The sequence below is a fragment of the Propithecus coquereli genome, unplaced genomic scaffold (genome assembly GCF_000956105.1).
Source record: "Propithecus coquereli isolate 6110/MARCELLA unplaced genomic scaffold, Pcoq_1.0 Scaffold553, whole genome shotgun sequence".
Classification (NCBI taxonomy): domain Eukaryota; kingdom Metazoa; phylum Chordata; class Mammalia; order Primates; family Indriidae; genus Propithecus; species Propithecus coquereli.
Window position 1 is genome coordinate 784,636 of NW_012151430.1, and position 25,188 is coordinate 809,823.

General features: G+C 37.1%; 1 protein-coding gene across 1 annotated transcript in view; it reads left to right on the forward strand.

Moving 5' to 3' along the window:
• RAPGEF6 (Rap guanine nucleotide exchange factor (GEF) 6) overlaps positions 1 to 25,188 on the forward strand; it is a 213,525-nt gene that overhangs the window by 17,784 nt on the left and 170,553 nt on the right. The window contains exons 2-4 of the mRNA XM_012657631.1: positions 9,238 to 9,308; positions 11,150 to 11,206; positions 20,868 to 20,951. Coding sequence (XP_012513085.1) covers positions 9,238 to 9,308; positions 11,150 to 11,206; positions 20,868 to 20,951 — 212 coding nt within the window. The remainder of the gene's footprint in view (positions 1 to 9,237; positions 9,309 to 11,149; positions 11,207 to 20,867; positions 20,952 to 25,188) is intronic.

Here is a 25,188-nt window from a genome sequence, read left to right on the forward strand (position 1 = left end):
CATCTTCCTCATGACCTCCCTCTTTTAGGCTCCATAGAGCAGCTTTCAAGTACACTTATATAAATGATCAGCACCCCCTTGAATCTAGCATTTAAAATTTTTACTGCCAAGAAGTATCTGTAATACTTCCAGTCTGTCTTTGTCGGGGTTCTTTCTTACTCTTTTTCTTTTCTTTTGTTGTTATTGTGGCTTTCTGCCTAGTAGATAGTATAGTACCTCAAGTTTGTCTCAGAAATAATTGGTACAAAAGTCCCAAGAAACCCCTTTCCAAGCCCAGCATTACATAGTCAGCAACTCCTTGCTGTCCTGTGTAAAAAAAAAAAAAAAAAAATTCCATAACCTCCCACATAATATAAGGGAAATAATTAAATTAGCTTACTACTACAACCATCCTTTGTTCTGAGAGGTTCTTTTTTTCTGTGAGTACTTAGCATCTTTGACCCTCACACCAGGTGCATGAAGGGACTAGGATTTACTAGACATCTTAGTGCTTGTTTCCCTTCTCCATTAATAGGTTATCAGATAAATAATCAAGAGTGACATAGATCCCACCTATAAACCAGTGGTTCTCAAACTGTAGTGTATGTACATCAGAACCACCTGTAGGACTTACCAAACCACAGAGTGCTGGTCGCTAGTCCCAGAGATTCCGATTCACTAGCTCTGGGGTGGGGCCTAAGAATTTGCATTTATACCAAGTTCCTGAGTGATGCTGATGGTGCTGGCACAGGGTCTCACATTGTTGTTACTTACATGCAACAGAACCCAATTCTGGCCAATTTAAAGAAAAGCAATTTACTAAAAGGATATTGGGTATCTGCAGAATTGCATGGAGTACAGGAGAAATAGACTTGGGGCTAGCCAGTCATGGTCCATGCTTTCCTGTCACAGGTTTGATAAAGATGCTACTGCTACTGGAACTGAATAGTGGCTACTACAGCTTGTACGGCGACTACGTATACTGTACACCGCGTACATTTGGCAGACCCTGCTGCTATCACTAGCTGCCCAAGTGGATTCCGTGCAGTTCTTGCTTCTTGGTATCACTAGCTTCTCATTGAAAGTCTGAGGTGGTTGTGTCTGATTGGTAGCACTTGAATAATTTGCCCATACCTTAATCGTATAGGAGGTTGGAAAAACAAAAATCTAGAGTTTTCAGCTTCTATAGTGGGAGACAGAAACTCCATCAGAACTTACAAGGTGGGCTGTCCTGCAAAGAGCGATTCATTCATGGTTTGGCTTCATCGGTGGATATTTTTAACCGTTACACTTCACGAGTTGGCAAAGTATGACCTGCTATTTTTGTAAATAAAGTTTTGTTGGAACACAGTCATACTCATTTATTTACCTATTTTCTTTGGCTGTTTTCATACTATAAATGCAATTAAGTAGTTGCAACAAAAGCTATAAGGCCCACAAAACCTGAAATATTTACTATGTGGTCCTTCTTAGAAAAAGTCTGTAAATCCTGGATAGGAATAATGCTAATATTTGAATTCCAGTTCATCTAAACATATGAGGAGTGGTTGCCTATGGGGGAGAGGGGCACAAGGGGGCATTCTGAGGTGATAATGTTCTGTATCTTGATTGAGGTGGTGGTTATATAGGTGTACACACCTTCAAACCTCATCAAACTCTACATTTAAGATTGATTCATTTCACTGCATATAAATTTTACCTCCTAAAAAGAAAAAAAGTAGAATAAAAAAATGTGTGTATATCTCCAGCTAAATGGCAAAAAGTTTTGCCATCAGATTACTGATATGTTGAATAATAAAAGCCATATATACCTTATGATAGAATCTTTTGATTTAACATTACCAAATACATATTGAGGATTTCATTTGTGGATATGTTTGCAGTTTTGTGTATGTTGTGGAGAACTACATGTTCATTTTGACCAATTGTCCCTCTGAAATAAGGAGACTGCAGACAAAGAACTGAGCAAGCTTTCAAATATTTGAAGAAGGGCTTTTAGAATCTAAAGTGATAGACTTTGTCAGTCTCTCTTTAGGCAGATAACTGAAGAACCATGTATGTACCTCAAACTTGTGAATGAATTTTTCCCTCAGACTTTAAAACTGAAAAATTAATTCCTGACTCTTTGTCAGGTATTTATGGTGTCATTGATGATGTACCAAAGAGACCTCTGTTCTCTGACTCGAGAACAGAGGAAATCATATGACATAATTTAGTTGAGAATCTTACAAATCCTGTGCTCTTTAACACTAGCCTAGCCTCACCTGGGTAGATCAGGTTATGGGAGTTCCGATTGTGTTTGCCGTAATGTAAGCTTTGTGTATTCCAGTTTTCAGTACTTTTTTGCTACTAAAACAAAATTGTCTTGGCTTTTCAAAAATATTTCCATAGGATAGGCATTTTGTAGGTGTTTGCCTGGGTTATGATGACTCCTAACTCATAGGGCTGGGGCCCAGGGAACTGTTTGTAGAACAGGTGCTCCTCAACTTACAGTGCAGATATGTCTCAGTAAAATCACAGTAAATTGAAAATATCCTAAGTCAAAAACGTATGTAATACCCCTGTCCTATCAAACATCATAGCTTAGCTTTGCCTACCTTAAATTGTGCTCAGAACACTGAGATTAGCCTACAGTTGGACAATCTTGCCTAACACAAAACCTATTTTATAATAATGTATTGAAGATCTCATGTAATTTATTGACTCCTGTACTGAAAGTGAAAAAAAATGGTCGATAGGTGCTCTAAGTATGGTTCTAGTGCACATTACTTTTGCATCATCATGAAGTTGATAAATCGTAAGTCAAACCATCAAGTTAGGTTCCATCTGTATATGGCCACACGGACTCTGGAAATTGATTTGGAAGTCTTAGTTTATGTAATAAGACAAGAAAAAGGAAAAAATATATATAGTTTGGGAAAGAAGACATAATACTGTACTTATTCACAGGTGATGTCACTGTATATATAGATGATCCAAAAGAATCTACAAACTATGAGAATTAAGTGAATTTATTAGCAAATGGTTGGGATTCAGAAGTTCAGTATACAGAATCAGTTGATGTATATAAACCAGCAACAAACAAAAAAGCCTCAAGTTTTAAAAAATGATTTTATTTCAAAGCATTAAAAACCCTTAAATCTTTAGGAATAAATCCAGCAAAAGGTACAGAATATTTCTGTACTGAATACTACAAAACCTTTGTATTAATCTGGGTCCTGTGAGAAGCAGTTGTCAAGACAGCGTTAGAAACACACAAGGGGAAATGCCTGTGATAGAAATGGAGAGGGTTGGGGGGACATTCAGACCAGAACACTGGTGTGGCCTTTGTGAAGGCTGGACTGGAAGACTGCAGTGCAGTTCTGTAAAATTTTAGCAAGGTGGATGAGGAATCCTGGAACCCTTCAGGGTAGTCCTGAGCCTCCCAGAACACGCTTGCCTTAGCGTCTCTGCCAGGCTCAGTCATTGGTCAGGAATATCCTGTGGGAAGCGTGACCCCTGTACATACATGATGATAAATTACAGGGCACAGTAATGGGCATTTGGAGTCTACACACCCCGTCATCTGAAATCTGAAAGGCACATTTTTAAGTCCGCGTGCATCTACCCTTTGCAGCACACAGATGTGCTTCTTTACTCATATTCAAGGTTCAGGGAACAGCTCCTCCATGGTTGCCTATAAGCCTCTTTTCCAGAGAAGAAACTTAGAAGGGATGGTAGTGCGAAGAACTAGAGCCCCTGTCGTTCAGATTGATCTCAAGGTTGCAACTGGTACTTATCTTCTCTCCTCCACTATGCATTTTGTTTTCTGCTAACTCTCAGATGATCACTTTTGCAAGTCTCAGTGGCTTATCTGATGGGATGACTCAAGCCTTCTTACTTGAAATGTCTGAACCCTTGGTAATCATATCCTCCTCAGGTGGATGTTGTTACACGTGTCCATTTATAGTTACAGAGAGATAAAGGAGTAACCTAGTGAATCATCTGCATTCCACACATTCCTCCCTCAGCATTTTATAAAAGCAGCCTTACCTCCCCCCACCACAATGAGCAACTCCCCTTTTTACCTGCTGGTTCTTGGGCCCTGGAGTTTAAAGTGCCCTGGTGGCAGCTGTAACTTGTAGTTCATCGAGACTCTTGGACCGTTCCCTTGCAAGAGTATATGTCTTTGGAACCAGGACCTCCAAACCTGCAGAGGCTACAGTTGCAGGAACAAAATCCCTTAGTGGCTCATTGGGAGTAATTATAAATGAGTGACTCTTGCTTCTACTCATTGGCCCGAGTCCATCTATTCTCCTGTATCAACAACACCATATAGAGGTCTCTGATTTGATATATCTGTATATTAAAAGATGTTACCCATTCTTTCATACTGCCTTTAAGCTAAAAGTTCAACTGTGCCTTTAGAAGGGTGTTTCAGTGTTTTGTGAGGACAGCTGTTTGTGGATGGTGTGGTGTTTGATACGACTAGTAGTCCTGTGGTCATGGACTTATTCCTGTGCTTCCCTTGCTATGAACTGGGGCCACTGTTAGGACGCTTTGCTGCATGGGATTCCATTCCTGGGGTTCAGTCATTCCGTTAGCCCCTGGATCATGGTCCTGGCTGAAGCTGTGAGGTAGGTAAGACAAACCCAAATCCAGAGTGTAGATATCCATCCCTGTGAAATGAACTACTGGCCCTTCTGGGATGAGAGGGACAGGTAGTCTGCTTGTTAACAAATAACTGTTCTCGGGCCGGGCGCAGTGGCTCACGCCTGTAATCCTAGCACTCTGGGAGGCCGAGGCGGGCGGATTGTTTGAGCTCAGGAGTTCAAGGCCAGCCTGAGCAAGAGCAAGACCCCGTATCTACTAAAAAAAAATAGGAAGAAATTAGCTGGACAACTACAAATATATAGGAAAAAAATTAGCCGGGCATGGTGGCACATGCCTGTGGTCCTGGCTACTTGGGAGGCTGAGGCAGAAGGAGTGTGAGTGTGTGAGTTTATAGTTTTTATCAAATATGGAAGATTTTCTACCATTCTTCAAATATTTTTTCTGTTCTTTCTATTCCCACAGTGACTCCAGTTACACTCATGTTAGACTTCTTGAAGTTGGCCCATAGCACACTGGTGCTCTGTTCATATTTTTTTCTATTTTCTCTTTTTATAATTTCTATTGCTGTATCTTCAAGTTTATTAGTCTTCTGAAATGTCTAATATACTATTAATCCCATCCAGTGTATTTTTCATCTCAGACATTATTGTTTTTATTTCTGATTGTTTGCTTAGTCTTTTCTATATCTTCTTGAATATATGCAGTATAGTTATATACATTTTACCATGTCCTTTTATACTAATTCTACTGTTAATATCTGTGTGATTATCAAGTCAGTTTTGATTAATTTTCCTCTTCAAGTAATTTTTCCTGCCTCCTTGCATTCCTGGTCATTTTTTAGTGTATACCAATGCTGTGGTTTGAATATTTGACCCCTTCAAACCTCATGTTGAAATTTGATCCCCATTGTTGGAGGTGGGGCCTCAAAGGAGGTGTTTACAGTATGGGGGCAGATCCCTAATGAAATAGGTTAATGCCCTCACCTGAGGAATTGGTGGCAGAGAGTGTGGGTGAGTTCTCACTCTGTTAGTTCCTGGGGGAGCTGGATGTTTAAAAAAAAAAAAAAAAACCTGGCACCTCTCCCCTCTATCTCTCTTACTTTCTCTCTTGCCATAAGATTTCTGCACGCTGGCTCCCTTTCCCCTTTTGCCATGAGTGGAAGCCGCCTGAAGCCTTCACCAGAAACAGATGCTGGCACAATGCTTCTTGTACAGCATGCAGAACCGTGAGCTAAATAAATTGCTTTTCTTTATAAATTTCCCAGCCTCAGGGATTCCTGTATAGCAATACAAATAAACTGAGACAGCCAGAGATTGTGAATTTCACCTTTTTATTTGCTGGATATTTTTGTATTCCTATGAACATTCTTGGGCATTGTTCTGGGACTAGTTAAGTAACTTGGAAACAGTTCCATCCATCCGGGCCTTTTGAGCTGTGTTATCCAGCACCACAGTAATATTTAGTCTAAGATAAATTTTGCCCCAATATTGAATCTAAAGCCTTCTGAGTACTCTACTAAATGCATTGTGAATTATGAGGTTTTGCACTCTGGTGGGAACTGGAACTCTCCTCTAATCCCAGTTGTTTGAACCTCAGCACTATTGACATGTTGGCTCAAATAATCATTTGTTCTGGGGCCCTGTTCTGTACATTGCGTGATGTTTAGTGGCATCTCTGACTTCTACCCACTTGCTGCCAGTAGCATCCCCCCTTCCAGGTCATGACAACCTCAAGTACCCAGACATTGCTAAATGTCACCCAGGGGGACAAAAATCTGTCCTGGTTGAGGATTACTACTCTACAACCCTTCCAGGTAGTTCTTTACCTGACTTTAGATATTTATTCACAGGCATGTGATGACAACTCACTCACCTTAAGACTCAAGAGGGACCTTCTGTAGGTTTCTGGAACACTCTTTCTATGTAGCCCTCTCTCCATCTGCTGCTGCTCTGCAAATTCTGTCTACTTTCTACTCCCCAGACTGCCAGCTCCTTCTTACTACCAGACATTAAAGTGGGGTAAATCATATGTTTTACCTCATTTGTTTCTCTCTTCTCAGTTGTCAACACTACATAGGTTTCCGATGTCCTATCTCTTGAAAAATGTTTCATGTATTTGTTTTTATTTTTAGTTGTTTTAGGTGGAGTGTAAGTCCAGTCCCTCTTATTTTATCTTGACCTAAAACCAAAGTCCTTACAGTTTGTCTTTTCCTTTGGAGAAGATGTCCTGACATGCCCCAACCACCATACCTCTAAAAACTTCACTGAAATGGCAGATCTTTGATTCTTCAAAGGGTTTCTTTCCCACTTTCTGGTGTGCATTTGTGTTAACCAAGGACTCCAGGGTACCAGCCACCTCTTGCTCATTCTGTTCATTCTGTCCTGTCAGTGTGATGTAATCAGTGAGGAGGTCTAGATGTCTTCAGGCTATGTTATGACAGGGAGTGGGAGAGTTAACATAGCCTTCTGGCAAAACTGTAAGTTAATGTTGCCCCACATGAATGAATGAAACTGTTTCTGCTCCTCTGTTCTAATTGGAATGGAAAAGAATGCATTCACCAAATCAGTATTTGAGGCTTCATTAATCAGCTTCAGCAACAGCATTATGTTTCAGACTGCAGCTGCAATTTTTAGAAGTCTGTGGTAGTCTACACAGTCTTTTTTCAGGATTCATCTGCTTTCTACAGGGCCCACACGAATTAAATAGAATATGATAGGGACCATTACCCCTGCATACTTTAAGTCTTTACTGGCGGCACTAGTATTCTCTATTCTTTGCTCCTCTGGAAGCAATATTGTCTTTTATATACTGTCTTGTTTTGGGGAATAGGGCAGTTTCAGAGGGTTCCGCTTGGCCTCTTCCACTGTGACAGCTCTTACCAGACAGGTCATGGAACCATTGTGGAAGTTATTTTAACTGCCAAGTATATAAATTCTTTTTTTTTTTTTTTTTTTTTTTTTTTTTTGGACAAGCGGTTGCTTTGTAAAAGTATATAAATTCTAATTACTATGTAAACTTGGGGTGGATAATGACCATTATTAGTTGAGTACAGGCTCAGTGGGCCCACTGTGAGTTAGGAATTTGTTTGGACTCTATTTATTACCTCCATTCAGCAGGTTTTAGCTGGATGGTTGGTTCTTTTGCCCCATAGAGCCTTGACTGGGATCATTTTCTCAGATCCATTCACTTTGTAGCTGGGCTGGTCTAAGAAGGCATTACTTACATGTCTGTTACCTTGATGCTGTTGCATGTGGTCTTTCTCCGAGGCTAGCTTGGGCTTCTTCAAAACATTGGTGAGCTCAGGGAACTTGAATTTCAGAAGTTACACAAGCCTTAACTTCTTCCACTTTCTGTTGTTCAGAACGAATTACAGGGCCAACCTAGATTCATGGCGAGGGCACAACACATAGATTCCAGTTTCTGATGGGATAGTGGCAAGGTCCCACTGCAAAAGAGCATACGGGATAAGAGACATCTTTGTAGCCAGCTTTGGAAATACAATTTACCATATCACTACTTCATCTGTTTTCTTTCAAAGTTTGGTAGACCTTTCTAATTTGTTGTGGTTTCTTCTTTTAATCTAGTCATCCTTTCTGTATACTTAAAAATCTTTTTCATTGTCATTTTAGCAAGGATTTAGCAGAAATACGTGTGGTTGTTCAATCTGTTATGGTTAATTGGAGTTGTGATCTTTGGAATCAGGGATTATTGCTACTTGTCTTAGTAGTTCCGTGTTGTCTTATTAACCTACCGTAAAGCAAGTTGTCTTGAGTTTCTTTTCTTTTTCTTTTCTACTGTCATCTGATAATTCTCTTGGCCGGTTGCACATCAGAGTGGGAAGGCAGTGTTTGGGAGTGGTCTGCCCTGGGATAAAGGAATTATTTTTTATAAGGGAATAGGAGGTACATTTTTAATAGAGAATTTAAGCTTGTCTCCCTTTTACTATCACCATGCCCCAGCAGTTTTAAATAATATCAAGGATGCAGGCTGCTTTCATATTCTTACTCTGTTCTGCCCCTGCTCTTAGTTGAGGTTATACTGTATCATCCTGAGTTTTTTATACCTAGTTATCTGAGTGAGGGCTAGAGAAAGGCTACCTTCCTCTTTCAGAATGATAGGGTTGTACCACTGGACGTCTTTTTTGTTTAGTGGTAGATTATATCATTTTAAGTCTTTCTAGAAAGAGATTCTTTGGAAGGTCATATTTTAAGAATACTGATAAACTGGGTCATCTCTAGAGGGTGTTAGCCAGGATGCTTAAAGATCTCAAACCTGCAAATATTGAGATTGTAATCTGAAGGGAAAAAACAACAAAATAAGACTTAAAGGACGACATGATAACTGTGTCCTAATATTTGGAGGTCACTAAAGAAGAAAAAGTTCCATCTGTTTAGAAACAAAATGAGTTCATATACTTTCATGTGAAATAATGAGCTTTTGGTTCTGGCATTGTTTGAGTAGAGGCCATTGGCCATGTTAAAGAGGCGTTCCGTGTGAGCTGAGTGAGTGCTACCTTTTCAAATCTTTTGTGATTCAGAGGTTTGATGACTCTTCCATAGTTAACATCTCTGTCATAGTGGTTCTTTGCTTAAAGTCAAATTGTGGGCTATCATATTTTTAAAAGTATATTTGAAAAATAATCAAAATTTTTCTTCTGTTCCACAGGACTTAAATATTATTTATTCTTATCTTCACGGAATGGAAATATTATCAAATCTCAGGGAACATCAGCTTAGGTAAGTGTAGTGCTGTATTTAAGAGCATGTGCTATGTAGTTATTCGTTTATTCACCAAATATTTGTTAAACAACTTTTATATTCCTCATACTGTTTTAAGCACTTGTAATATACAATATAGATTTGATCTCTAGTTTCCTGGAATTTATATTCTGGTGGGTGATTTTGGGGTTAGGGAAAAACACAATAAAAACGTATATAATATCTAGTGATAATTACTATGAGTACACTAAAGCATGGTGATGTGAAATAAACTAACTGGGTTGCTGCTTGAGTTTGGATGGTCAGCAAAGATCTCTCAGAGGAAGTAAGTTTTGAGTAGAGACCTGAATGACAGGAAGGAGCCATGCCAAGAAAGGGGGTTTTGGTGGCTGGAGCATAGTGACAAGAGAAAGAGTTGTGGAAAATGAGTTTGGATAGGTATTAATAGTTCCAGGGTGCCGGGTGCAGTGGCTCACGCCTGTAATCCTAGCACTGTGGGAAGCCGAGGCAGGCAGATGGCTCGAGCTTAGGAGTTCAAGACCAGTCTGAGCAAGAGTGAGACCCCATCTCTACTAAAAATAGAAGAAATTAGTCGAGTTTGGTGGTTCACGCCTGTAGTCCCTGCTACTTGGGAGGCTGAGGCAGGAAGATTGCTTGAGCCCAGGAGTTTGAGGTTATAGTGAGCTGTGATGATGACACTGCACTCTACCCAGGGTGGCAGAGCAAGACTGTCTCAAAAATGAATAAATGAATAGTTGCAGGGGCCAAGTCAGTCAGGGACTTTTGTAGGGTAGGCCTGGGTGTTTGCATTTCCTATCCCAGTTTTTCTTAGCCATGGGACCTTAAGCAAGTCTTAACATTTCAGCTACAGTTTTATCTTCAATAAAATAGGGATAATAATATTAATAGTATCTGTATTACAATGTCTTTGAGGATTAAATGAGAGTAATTACCTAGAGCAAAGCACAGTGCTCAGTATATGCTAGCTAGTGAAAACAAAACTCCTGTTTTCTTTTTGTAGTTTGTACTGATATTTATTATGCCAAATGCTTAAGCTGGACATGGTATGTTGTATTACAGTGTTGTATTGAAGTGGAAGAAGTAGGACTCTTGATTTGGCATAAGTTACTGTGGACACTGAACCTTGTTTTCTTCTCTGTAAAATAGGCTGTCCTGCTTATTGTACATCATTGTGATTATATTTGTAAAGACCCTTTAGAGTACTGTAAAACACTAACTTTTGTAACTTTTGTATAACATTTGATTAAACATATTTTCCTTCCACGGCCAGCTTATTCAGTCACATTCCTGGGTGTTCGTCAAGTTTCTGGTTATGGACCAGATTGCTAAAATACAATTATTTGGGATTTGATATATTCTGTTTTCTATATAACATAATTCAGCTGTTAGTATATGTCAAATAAGTATATCAGGAAGAAAGAAGAAAACTGAAAATTAGAGCATTTAGTAATACTTAAAAGTATTTTTTAAATGTAAACCGATTTATATATTCAACAAAATTTTTTGTATGTGCATGCCTCTGCCAGTAACTGTTCTTCACACCAAGGATTCAATACCAAACCATACAAATGTATATTCTTTCATAATAAAAAAGAACATTATTTAGTGTGATTGATAGATTTTATAATGTACATAAGAGTATTATAGTTGATGCCACTTAATAGTAGATAATTGCAGTTTTTGAAAATATTATGGCATTTTATGTATATCTAAACTCTTGTAGTTTAGTGAAAATTTAGTGGTATATCTGGTAATTTTCTGTTATGGTACTTATAACAACTTTTGAAACAAAATGTAAGATAAAATAATTCAAAATTTTTACTTTTTTTAAATGTTAGGTTAGTGTCTGCAAGAGCACGCTATGAGAGATACAGTGCCAATCAGATTCTGTTTTGGTAAGTGTTTCCATAATTTACTTAATGACTTTTTCTTTAAATTTTAACTTTTAGCATTGACATTCATTTGATTCTGGAACAATTTCTGTAGAGCAAATTGAAATATGTTCATAAACCATGAAGTATAACATAGAATGCACAAAAGTGTACAGTGCAACAAATTTTAATAAATATATACACCTGTGTAACTACTACTTGGATGAAAATACCACCTTTCCAGAAGGTTCTAGTCAACTCTCTTTTGGAAAGGTAATCACAGTTCTTACTTCTATCACTATAGAATAGTTTTGTCTCTTTTTTGGACTTGTTATAGGAAGAATCTTTTGGTCAAGCTTTTTGTACTTAGCAAATGTCCAAAATTCTTCTATATTTTTGCATTTGTTCTTTTTCACTGTTAAACAGTATGCCATTGTGTGAAAATAACTATTCATTTATCCAGTCCACTGTTAATAGATACTTAAGTTATTTCTAGTTATTTACTATTGTAAGTAATAAAGTTTCTATCAACATTTTGAGTTTTGTCTTTTTGTGTCCTTAGTACTCATCCCTGTTGCACATATTCCTAGGAATAGAATTACAGTCATGTGCCACATAACAATGTTTTGGTCAACGATGACTGCATTTACGATGGTAGTCTCCTAAGATTATAATACCATGTTTTTGTTGTACCTTTTCTGTGGTGGTGCACGTTTAGATACACAGGTACTTATCATTGTGTTAGAGTTGCCTACAATATTTAGTACAGTAACACACTGTACAGGTTTGTAGCCTACGAGCAATAGGCTATACCATATAGCCTGAATATGAAGGACACTATACCATCTAGGTTTGTGTAAGAACACTGTGATGTTCTCATGACAAAATCACCTAACAGTCCCTTTCTCCAAATGTATCCTTTTGTTAAGGGATGCATTACTGTACTGGAAATTTGCATGTTCAGATTTGGGAGATTCAGACAGTTTTCTTAAATAATTATATCCACTTTAATAACCATTACCTGTGCATAGTAAGTTCCAGTTGCTCTACATCTTTGACAGGCCTTGATACTGTCAGGTTTTGTATTTGCTTGTTTTGAATTTTTGCCGTTATCACATTGTGATTTTATTTGACATTTCTCTGTTTACTAATGGTGGTAAATGACTTTCATGTTTTTATAGGCTATTTGGATAGCCTCTTTTATGAAATCCTGATTCAAGTTTTTGACCAATTTTTAATTAGGTTGTCCAAAAATTCCTTATGAATTCTGCACTGAAGTTCTTTGTTGGATATATTCATTGCAAATATTATCTCCCATTGTGCCACTTTCCTTATTCTGTTAATGGCATCTTTTGAGGAACAGAAATTCCTCTTTCAGTTTTTCCCCTTGTGATTAGTGCTTTTTGTGCCCTGTCTAAAAAATAAATCTTATCACAACCAATTACAGATTCCTTTGTTCCTTCTCCACTCCCACTGCTTCACTTGACCAGCCTAAAAAAAAAATACAAAACAAAAAAACCCCAAATATTTCCCTTCCCCATGATTATGAAGGTTTTCTTCTTTGTTTTTCCTCTAAATGTTTTGCTTCTCAAATTTAGATCTACAGTTCGTTCATCTTGGAATTGATTTTTGTTTATGATATGTAGAATTCAAGATTCATTTTTCTTAATTTTAAAAATATTTATTAGTCATTTTTAAATTAATGAGAAACCTATTATATGTTAACACAATTAACGTATATTTGTGAGAAAAAATTGTTTTCCAAACAAAAGATCTCATTATAGTTTTAGAAATCTAATATCTGCTGACATTAGTTGGATTCTCATACCTTCTTTTTTTCTTTCTTTCTTTCTTTTTTTTTTTTTTTTTTGAGACAAAGTCTCGCTCTGTCACCTAGGCTATAGTCACGTGGTGTCAGCCTGGCTCACAGCAACCTGAAACTCTTGGGCTCAGGCAATCCTTCTGCCTCAACCTCCAAAGTAGCTGGGACTACAGGCGTGCACCACCACACCTGGCCACTTTTTTCTGTTTTTAATAGAGACGAATCTCGCTCTTGTTCAGGCTGGTCTCCAAGTCCTGAGCTCAAGGGATCCTCCCTCTTTGGCCTCGTAGACTAGGATTACAGGCATGAGCTACTGCACCCAGCTAGATTCTCATACCTTCTGCATTCAATCTGTTATAATATATTTTTTTTTTGAATGATGGAAATCTTCATACAAAGAAGTTGGAAAAACGAGAACTTATTTTAGTAGCCTTGCCAGATAATTTGGATATTCTTCTTTAAAACACACAATACCAAAACTTGACAAGTTTCTTACAGGTTAGTTGCAACATGGAATCTGAGACTTTTATTGGTGAACTTTTTCTACTCTGTTGCATTAAAAAACCATGGGTCTCTCTTGCACTTTGAATGGATCAGTAATCCATATGTGATTTTGTAGCGTAAATTGGTCATTTGGAAAGTATCGATGGTACTGAGTTATATAGTTTTTCCAATTTTGACACCTTTTTTTAATACATTATCAAAAATGGCATTTGCTAATATCACCACCAATCTCTTTCAAAAATGTAGAGAAATGTCAGGCTCACAGTAATGGATACAAATGTTCTAAAATTTATATTTTTGATTGAAAGCTTGGATTTTATCATTGGCAAGATTGATTTTTCTATCCCTGTAGATGTCCAATTGACCCAGAACCATTTATTGATTATCTTTTTCCCTCTCTGCACTGAAGTGTCTACTTTGTTTTAAATTAAGTGACCAAATGTATTACATGTATATGTTGTTGTATGTGTGTATGTATGTATATATCTTTCTGGTCTCTTTATTTTGCTCATCAATCTATTTGTCTATCTTCGTGCCAGTACTGCCCTGTCTTAATTACTCTGGCTGTGTATGTTGATATCTGGTAGCAAATGTTTTGTGTGCAGTTTTGTTCCTCAAAATTGTCTTGGCTATTAATGTTGCTTTGCCTTTCTATATATAATAATTTCTAGAATCAGCTCATTAATTTCCACACACATCTTCCCAGCAGAAAACCTGTGGGAGGGCTGTGGGCTTTGGATTAGGATAGCATTAAATCCATAATTCAGTCCAGAGACGGTTGGCACTCTCATAGTATCGAGTCTTTCAATCAGCAGACATGTATATTCTTCCATTTATTTGGCCCTACTTTAATTCTTCACAGTAATGTTTAGGATATTTTTCCCGCTAATGGAATTCTAGCCTGTTGATTTATTGTGTCTGGCTTCTGTTTACGTTGAAGAGTCAGTAACCAGTGTTGTTATTACTTCTTTGTAGGTTATGTGTTTTTTTCCTTTTGCCACTTCTGAGATTTTTCTTTGTTTTTGCTTTTCGGCAGTTGTGTCTAACGTTACTAGGTTTGGGTTTTGTTTTGTTTTTGGATTTATTCTCTGTGAAGTTTGTAGACCTTCTTGGTTCTGTGATTTGATATCTTTTATCAGTTTTGGAAAATTCCTAGCCAGTAGTTTTTCATTATTGCTTCTTTCCTACATTCTCTTTCTTCTTTCCTACTTTCTTTCATTTTGACCCATGTTCCTTTTATACTGTTTTACATTTTTTCATTCCTTTTTCTCTGTTCTTCAATCTTCTGTTTTCTACTGACTTATTTTCTAATTTGTACATTCTTGTCTTCTGCTGTTTTTAGTCTTATATTAAACCCACCATTTGAAATCTTAATTTTTAATTGTGTTTTTCAGTTCTAGATTTTTATTTCTTTTTCATAGATCTCAGTTCTTAGGTCAAGTCCCTTGTCTTGTTCTCTTTGTTCTTGAACATATTAAATATAATAAGTGGTTTTCTGTTGATTTTAGGTTATATGATCTCATTTTCAACAGTCTTGATCATTTTTTATTTTTTAATTGACACACTGTAATTGTACATATTTATGGTGTACAGTTTGATGTTTCGATATGTGTATATGTTCTATAATGAGCAAATCGGGATAGTATATCTGTCACCTCATGCATTTATCATTTCTTTGTGGTGAAAAAATTCTAAAACCTCTCTTCTGGCTATTTGGTAATATGCAACACTATATTGTTAACCATGTAACCCTACTGTGCAATGTAATACCAGAACTTATCCCTCTTATTGTAACTTTGTACCCCTTGGCTAACCTCTCCCCCATTTCCTCAGTCTCTGGTAACCATTATTTAACTCTCTACTGCTATGTCAACTTTTTAAATTCTACGTATGAGTGATATGTGGTATTTCTCTGTGTCTGTCTTTTTTCACTTAACATGATATCTTCCAGGCTCATCAATGTTGTCACAAATGACAAGATTTCTTTTTTTTTTTAATGGCTGAATAGTATGAGGTATATATACCCTGTTTTATTTATCCATTTATTTGTTGGACACTTACGTAGATTCTATATTTTAGCTATTGTAAATAGTGCTACAGTAAACATGGGAGTACAGATATTTTTTTGATATACTGATTTCATTTCCTTTGGAAATATACCAAATAGTGGGATTGTTGGATCATGTGGTGGGTAGTTGTATTTTTAATTTTATTAGGAACTTACATATTTTCCATTATGGCTGTACTAATTTACAATCCCACTAACAGTGTGAAAGTTTTCCCTTCTCTCAAATCCTCACCAACACTTTTTTTCTTTTGTCTTTTTGATTATAGCCTTTCTCACTGGAGTGAGGAGATACCTCATTGTGATTTTGGTTTGCATTTCCTTGATGGTTGGCGATGTTGACTATTTTCATATACCATATATGTGTTTTCTTTTAAGAAATGTCTGTTAAGGTGCTTTGCCTATTTTATAATCAAGTTACCTATTTATTTTGCTGTTGAGTTGTTTAAATTCTTTATATATTCTGAATATTAACCCCATGCCAGATGTATAGTTTGCAGATATTTTCTCCATTTCTGTAGGTTGTCTCTTCACTCTCTTAATGTTTCCTTTGCTGTGCAAAAGCTTTTTAGTTTGATGTAATCTCATTTGTCTATTTTTGTTGTTGCTTGTGCTTTTGAGGTCACCCTTAAAAAAATCCTCGCCCCACCCAGTGTCATAAAGTGTTTTGCCTATGTTTTCTTCTAGGGGTGTCATAGTTTTGGGTTTTGCGTTTAAGTCTTTAATCTATTTTAGTTGATTTTTCCATACAGTGAGAGGTAGGGGTGTAGTTTCATTCTTCTGCACATGGATATTCACTTTCTTAGCCCCATTAATTGAAGGACCCGTCATTTTCCCAGTATGTGTTCTTGAAACCTTTGTTAAAAATCACTTGGCTGTGGATGCGTGAATTTAATCATGTTGCATTGGTCTGTGTGTCTTTTTTTTTTTTTTTTTTAATGTCAGTACTGTGCTGTTTTGGTTACTGTAGCTTTGTATTTTATTTTGAAGTCCACCAGTGTGATACCTCCAGTTTTGTTCTTTTTGCTCAGAATTGCTTTGGCTATTTTGGGTCTTTTGTGTTTCCATATGAATTTTAGGATTGTTTTTTCTGTTTTTGTGAAAAGTCATTGGTATTTTGATAGGGATTGCATTAAATCTATAGATCACTTTGGGTCAGTATGTAATTTTAACAGTGTTCTTCCAATCCATGAACATAGGATATGTTTTTCATTTACTAGTGTCATCTTCAGTTTCTTTCATCAGATGTTATAGTAGTTAGTTTAGAGATCTTTTACCTGCTTGGTTAAATTTATTCCTACATATCTTTTTTTTTGGTAGCTATTGTAAATGGAATTGTCCTGATTTCTTTTTCATATAGTTCATTATTAGCATATAGACATGTCACCAATTTCTGTATGTTGATTCTGTGTCCTGTAACATTACTGAGTTTGGTAACAGTCTAACAGTTTTTTCGTGGAGTCTTTAGGGTTTTCTATATTTAAGATAATGTCATCTGCAAACAGGGACAATTTGAATTCCTCCTTTCCAATTTGGATGCATTTTATTTCTTTCTCTAATTGCTCTGACTAGGTCTTGCAATATTATGTTGAATAGAAGTATGAAAATGGGCATCCTCATCTTGTTTGTGATCTTAGAGGAAAGGCCTTCAGCTTTTCTCCATTCACTAAGATGTTAGCTGTGGGTTTGTCATATATGGCTTTCATTGTGTTGAGGTACATACCTTCTATACCGAATTTCTTGAGAGTTTTTTTTTTTTTTTTTATCATGAAGGGATGTTGAGTTTTGTCAGATGCTTTTTCTGTGTCTTTTGAAGTGATCATATGGTTTTTGTCTTTCTGTGAATATGGTGTGTCACCTTTGTTGATATGAGTATGTTGAACCACTCTTGCATTCCTGCGAGGAATCCCACGTGATCATAGGGAATGAACCTTTAGTGTGCTATTGAATTCAGTTTGCTTGTATCTTGTAAAGAATTGTTGCATCTGTGTTCATCAGGTGTATTGGCCTGTAGTGTTCTTTTTTGTTGTGTCCTTCTCTGGTTTTGGAATCAGAATAATGCTGGCCTTGTATTATAAAATGAGTTTGGAAGTATTCCCTTCTCTTCGCTTTTCTGGAATAGTCTGAGGAGGACTGATACTAGTTCTTCTTTAAATGTTGGGTAGAATTCATCAATGAAGCCATTAGGTCCTGGACTTTACTTTGGTGGAAGACTTTTTATTACTGATTTAATTTCCTCACTTATTATGGGTCTGCTTAGATTTTTTTATTTCTTCATGATGTAATTTTTGTAGGTTGTATGTGTCCAGGAATTTATCTATTTCTTCCATTACCAGATTTGTTGGTATATTTGTTCATAATAGTCTCTGATGATCTTTTGATTCTTAATATGATTATCAATTGTAATGTTTCCTTTTTCTTCTGTCATTTTGAGTGTCCCTTTTATGTTTTCTTAGTTACCCTAACTAAAGGTTTATCTTTTCAAAAAACCAACTCTTCGTTTTGTTGGGGTTTTTTTTTGTTTCTTGAGCAAGGTTCTCTCTATGTTCCCCAGGCTGGCTTTGAACTACCAGGCTCAAGCAGTCCTCCTGTCTCAGACTCCTAAGTAGCTGGGTTTATAGGTGCGTGCTCTCTATTTTGTTAAATTTCTTAAGACTTGTTTTGTGACCTAGCATATGATCTATCCTGGAGAATGTTCCATTTGCAGTTGAGAAGAATGTATATTCTGCAGTAGTTGAATGGAATATCTTGTAAACGTCTGTTAGGTCCATTTGGTCTGCGGTTCAGTTTAAGGCTGATATCTTTTTTTTTTCTGTGTAGATGATCTGTCCGTTGCTGAAAGTGGGGTGTTCAAATCACCTGCTATTGTATTACAGTTCATCTCTCCCTTTAGATCTAAAAATATTTGCTTTATATATTTGGGTGCTTTGGTGTCAGGTGCATGTATGTTTACAATTGTTTTTCTGTTAAACTGATCCTTTTATATAATGACCTTCTTTGTCTCTTTTTACAGTTTTTGACTAAATATCTCTCCCACTACTTGGGAAGTATTTAGGTATTATTTTTTTAAATAGGTTTTCTGTGCCTTTCTGTATTTTTTCTCCCTCTGGCACCTTTATAATATAAAAATTTATTTGCTCAATGGTGTCCCATAAGTTTTGTGGGCTTTCTTCATTCTTTTTGCCCCCCCTCTGACTGGGTTATTTCAGAAGACCTGCCTTTGAATTCACAAATTCTTTCTTTTGCTTGATCTAGTCTGTTGTTAAAGCTGTCAGTTGCATTTTTTTTATTTTATTCATTGAATTTTTCAGCTCCAAGGTTTCTGTTTTGTTATTTTTTCATCTCTTTGATGGCCGGGCACCGTGGCTCATGCATATAATCCCAGCACTTTGGAATTCTGAGGTGGGAGGATCACTTGAGGCCAGGAGTTCAAGACCAGCCTGGGTGACACAGCGAGATCCTATCTCTACAAAAATAAAAAAAATTAGCCAAATGTGGTGGCATGTGCCTGTAGTCCCAGTTATTCGGAGGGCTGAAGCAGGAGGATCACTTGAGCCCAGCAGTTTGAAACTGCAGTGAGCTTGGTTGTGCCACTGCACTCCAGCCTGGACAACAGAGCAAGAGCTTGTCTGTTAAAAAATAAATAGCTAAAATTAAAAAATTGTAGGCTCGTAGTGGCATCCAGTCATAACTTTCTTTTCCCTTTATTTTGTGCAAATTTATCCTTTGCTGATTTTATTCTTCATTGATTTTTTAGACAGTCATGTTTCAGCCTGGCACAGTGGTGTACACCTGTAGTCCCAGCTACTTGAGAGACTAAGTCAGGAGAATTGCTTGAGCCCAACAGTTCAAGGCTGTATTGCACTATGATTGCACCTGTGTATCGCCACTGCACTCCAGTCTGGGTAACATAGCGAGACCCTGTGTATATATAAAAAAAAAGATATATTAAAAAAGAGTAAGGAAGTAGGAGTTCTAAACAAAGAACTTTAGGTAGGCAATTTGCAGCCATTTGTATCTTCCCTTGGTGAAGATGAAAAGGGATATAAAGAACTTTAAAGTATCTACTGGAAAGTTGACAATAGTTTTTTCTTCTCATGGTAAGCAGTAGAGTTGACCTAGAAAGCTTACTCTGGATGCCGTGTGGAATAGGGTGGACCTAGGTTTCTAGATGGAGAATGATACTGCTATTCATTGAAAAGAGAGGATACCAGAAGAGATCCAAGCTAGAAGGAAATGGTAATGAGGTAGATTTTGAACTGTTCAGTTTGAGTTTTATTTTAAGTATACAAATTGACACGTCAGGTAGACAGCCAGACAGATACATAGTTCTGCAGCTCAGAGGAAAGATTTGGTATATATATTAGAATCTTTTACACATTAGAATTAATTCAAGCCTTAGGTATGATGAATAGATATCTGAGAGAACGAGAGAAAAACAGATTAGATTAGATTAGATATATATATATATATGTATATATATCTGTCATAATAAGACTTAAATAAACAGGTCATCCAAATTATAGTTGAAAATGGGCCGGGTACGGTGGCTCACACCTGTAATCCTAGCACTCTGGGAGGCCGAGGCGGGTGGATCGCTCAAGGTCAGGAGTTCGAGACCAGCCTAAGCAAGAGTGAGACCCCCATCTTTACTAAGAAATAGAAAAAAATGATCTGGACAACTAAAAATATATATATATAGAAAAAATTAGCCGGGCATGGTGGCGCATGCCTGTAGTCCCAGCTACTCGGGAGGCTGAGGCAGAAGGATTGCTTGAGCCCAGGAGTTTGAGGTTGCTGTGAGCTAGGCTGACGCCACGGCACTCACTCTAGCCCGGGCAACAAAGCGAGACTCTGTCTCAAAAAAAAAAAAAACATAGTTGAAAGTGAAGATAAAATATTGATAAACTTAGAAATTCAAAATAAGATGGTCTTTAATATACATAAACAAAGTTGTCAGAGAATTTTTTAACATGTAGATGAAGTACAATGTTTAAATTAATCTTCATTACGTGCGATGATCTAAAACACAGAAATGAAGACTGTGAAATTAACAATATAATTAATAAGATAGAGCTAATAAATACATACTTATGAAATCTGTATCTTAAGATAGTGATTATACTTTTTTCCACCTTAGGCACCAGGCAAAATTTCCCAAATTTCTAAGTGATATTTTTAATGATTTGCAGTATTACCAGAATGTATTTTACATTATATATTTCACATTGAATCCACATATATGTGAACATATGTGTTCATTTACTAATTTATTTACTTATTTATTTGAACAGTGCAGAAACTATTGCCAGATGTTGGTACATCCTGCTCTCTGGATCTGTGCTTGTGAAAGACTCTATGGTCTTGCCTCCTTGCAGGTATGTTTACATTTGCTGCTTAATGCACATGGCAAGCAAAGTTAACATTACAGCTATTTATTTTGTCTGTTATATTAAACTGTTTTATGTAGATGTGTATTTTCTCTTAGGCAATACATTTTTTTTTAAATGTCTTTGCTTATTGGTCCCATTGGAAATACTTGGTAGGATCAACTAAATATTTCATATTTCTGAGGGTGTAATTTTTAAGTTTACATCATGACATAGTATCTTCTTCCTGTTTGAACCTTAATTTGTGTGAGATTTGATCTGATTTATCTGATGGATTTTGGAGTTATTGCTTACAGAAACGCAGTATATCATCATAGTTAAGAAATTGGTTTTTTGAGTAGGGCAGACTAGGTTAGAATCCTGATTTCATCATTGACTGGTTATGTGACTTTGGACAAATTTTAGTTCTCTTGTCTATAAAATGAGGATAATAACAGTAGCTACTTAAGTATCATCACGAGGTTTTAGTTAGCTACTATTCAGAGCTTTCAACTGAAGTTCACACTCTAGAGCCAGACTGTATGAGTCATATCTCTGTTCTACCACTTCTTGAGCAAATTATGTAATCTCTTAGTGCTTCATTTTTTCCTTACTTGTAAAATGGGGATAATAAGCTAGTTCTGAGAAATAAATGAGTTAATTCATGTAAAGCTCTTAGTCCCTGGCTACTAAAAGTAATTGTTAATTATCATTATCATGATTATTAGATAGAAGGGTGATTGGAAAGAAGATCAAAGGTGGTGTTCTTAGAGGATTTGCTCTGTTAGCAAATCTTAAGATTTTGGGGCCTCAAATTATGCTCTGGTGACATAAAAATGTAATTTTTTAATGTCTTTCCTCCCATAATGTTGAAAAGAGACTTCTAGGCTTTTAAAGGAAGACTTCCAATTATAGTTAAATTAACTTCGTTGCATAACTGTGAAATTTAAATATCAGGGTATGGGACATCTGAGTTTAGAAGCCATTTTTAAAATTACGGACTGAGTCCTGAAAGTTTACATAATCGGCTTTTGGTTAAATGAAATTGTACTTCTTAACTAGTAGAATAAAGCAGATAGACTGTTTTTACAAATGAAATATTTAGGAGACACGTGTGGTGCCTCATGCCTATAATCTCAGTGACCTTGGGAGGCTGAGGTGGGAGGATTGCTGGAGGCCAGGAGATTGAGACTAGCTTGGGCAACATAGAGAAACTCCATCTTTAAAAAAAAAAAAAAAAATGAAATTAGCTGGATGTGGTGGCACGTACCTGTAGTTCTGCTACTTGGGAGGCTGAGGCAGGAGGACTGTTTGAGCCCAGGAGTTCAAGGCTGCAGTGAGCTATGGTCAGCCACTGCCCTCCAGCCTGGGCAATAAAGCACTACCCATCTCTGAAGGGGCAGGAGGAAGATATTTAATAGTTCTGGTTTTTTAAGCCTTTTGGCTATTGGTTTTTGTTTCTTTCACAAGTATTTGTGAAACTCACAGTAATGAATTTACATTGAGTTGGCCACTGAGACAGAATAAACTGGGTTGATAATTGCCTACGGTTATGGTTTAGTATTATTAGTATTTTCCCTTTGAATATTTTCTTTCTGCTGCTGCTACGAGTGTTGAAGAATTTGTTGTAAGGATGTTTTGTAGCCTTTAATCAGCTGTAATAATTCACTATTAGTTTGTGACGAAGACAGTGAAGTTTAACTTTTTAAATAATTGCTAGGAATGTAGGAGAGTTAGAAAAAAAAAAAAACAGTCATGGTATGCGTTAATATAACCATTACGAACTTTGCAGCAAACATGATTATAGAAGTTTATTTAATCTTTGTTCTAAAGAATAATTCTGGGTAGGGGATTTGTATTTTTTGCATGAAAGACATTTGTAATAGGTTATTGTAGGGTGATTGTTAGGATTAATGAATTAATACAAATAAACTACCTAGAATAATGGTTAGCATGTATTAAGTATCAGGTAATTTTTGGTGTCTGTTAATTATTATTACAGCATAGTAGCAGTGGGATATAATCATTATGATACTTATAGACTATGATATCTACTCAGTATAGGAGAAGGAGTAATAGTAGTATTCCAGTTTATAGATATATAGCCAGTTTCTCTAGACTTTAAGATATTTGTTACTTCTATATTAGTCAGGAGTCAGAAACCACACAGTAATTTGAACAGGGACAGTTGAATTTAAAGAATTAACCATTTCAAGGGATTACCTACTGGGAAGGATAGAGGAGAATACCCTGTAGTTGAGGGAGAGTTCCCAAGGAAGGAACAAACTTGAAGGGGGAATCCCGTTCCTCATGGCTGAAATTCAGACATTGTTGAAGAATATGTTAGTTGCAGTCCAGTAGATAGCAGAGTTCACTGGGTTGCTCTAGGCCAGAACTGCTTCAGAGTGATCTGGTCAAGGCTGGTAGGAAGGGAACTGATGACCAGGGCTGGCAAGCAGGTGAACTCCCTACCAGGGTACAGATGGGCCCCCAGGCTGGGAAGAGGGACAAGAAGCCACTCAACTACAGAGCACAGACTTTGCTACTGCAGTGTCCCTCTAGCACCCTCTGCTGACAAACCTGTAACATTTCCAGGTGGCAAAGGAGAACACTTAGAGAATCCACATCGTTTATTATAAAGTAGGGCAACGAAGTGTGGATTTGAAGCTGAGAGCCAATACATTTGATTTGAGAGGCAATAAATAACTGCCACACTTCACTCCCTTGGCTACTCAGCTTCAGTATGAATGCTTCTTAAACACATTTGAAATTATATTCAACAACAGAACAACTGTTTTCACCTCACAAGGTATTCCTGTCCTTCATGTAAGTGAGGAAGTTCTTATCCTCTCCCCAAAATAAGGAAATGCACAGCCCCAACAATCATTGCTAGCTATATTAATTATATAGTCCATCATAGTGCCTCTGAATATTCTGTTAACTAAAGACTACTTTATAAAGTTCATCTTCCACAACTTACATATAAAATGAGTATGGAAAGAAGAAGAAAATGGTTAACATACACAAATACAGATATATGCAATAAACAAAGAGAAAATATGAAAAGCTGCTATGGTCCCTGTTCTAGAATTGGTCACAAGGCTGTAGTTGATATCTCTGGCTTTCTTCTGTTCAGTATTTCTTCAACTGAAATTTCAGTTGCTCTGGGTTCTTTTGCTGATGGTGGTAGGAACAAAATCTTCATTTTGAAGGGTCCTCAATTGTCCTGCCTTTTTGTGGTTGCTGTAGTTTTCTATTAACCTTTAGTAGTGGACATGGAAGTACTGTAAGGAGCCCAAGAAAATCCTTTGGGCTCCAAACACAGTCCCTCTAGCCCACATTGTGTGCAGTGACCCAGTTTCCCCTGGATGATTGGGATCAGTCACTTGGGCCAGTGGAACAACCTTTTCCTGCCCGTCGTTTCAGTGGAAGTCTCTAATTCATTGGAACCATTGTTTTGTTTCCTGGTAGAAGCAAGTCTTTTGGACAATAAGACTACAAACCAGCAGAGTTCAGAGGAGTTGGGAGGAGAGCAAAAATTCTTTGAATTAGTTATTAGGTATAGCAGTGAGAAGAGCCACTCCTATTTTCATGCCTTGAATATAAGACCCATATATTTTGACCTTTGGGTGAGACAAAAATCATTGCTGCACTTCTGTTGCAGAATGAGTTTTTGATTGAAAACAATGCTGTCTAGGGTGCCAAGACAGGAGATAAAACATTTTGTAAGCTCATGGATGATGGTACTGGCAGAAGCATTACAGGCAAATCCATTTCCGGAACGTGTCTATTCTAATTAGGATAAATATCTGCCTCCTTCATGATAGAAGAGGTCCAGTGTAAATAACCTGCCTCCAGGTGTCTGGTCCCCTCGAGGAATGGTACCATGTCCGGTACTCAGCGTTAGTTTCTGCTGTTGGCAGATCGGACTCCCAGCTGTAGCATTAGCAGTTGAGCCCTTCACATTATCCATGGCTGCTGCTGCGGCCGCTCTGTCCACAGTCCCGTTGGATAAGCACTGGTGTGTCTGGGGAAAGAATGATTGACATCCATAGAGCATGTCATTTTTTTTGTCCACCTGATTATTAGCAGCCTTCTCTACAGTGCATACCCTTTGAGTGTTTACACGGGACACAAACATTTTCAAAGTCTGTGTTGGTTTGAAGGAAGCCATCCTCATACCTCCTTCCAGACTTCGTTACCAGTTTTCTAAGTCCCTGACCTTTTAGCCATACCATTAGTAATT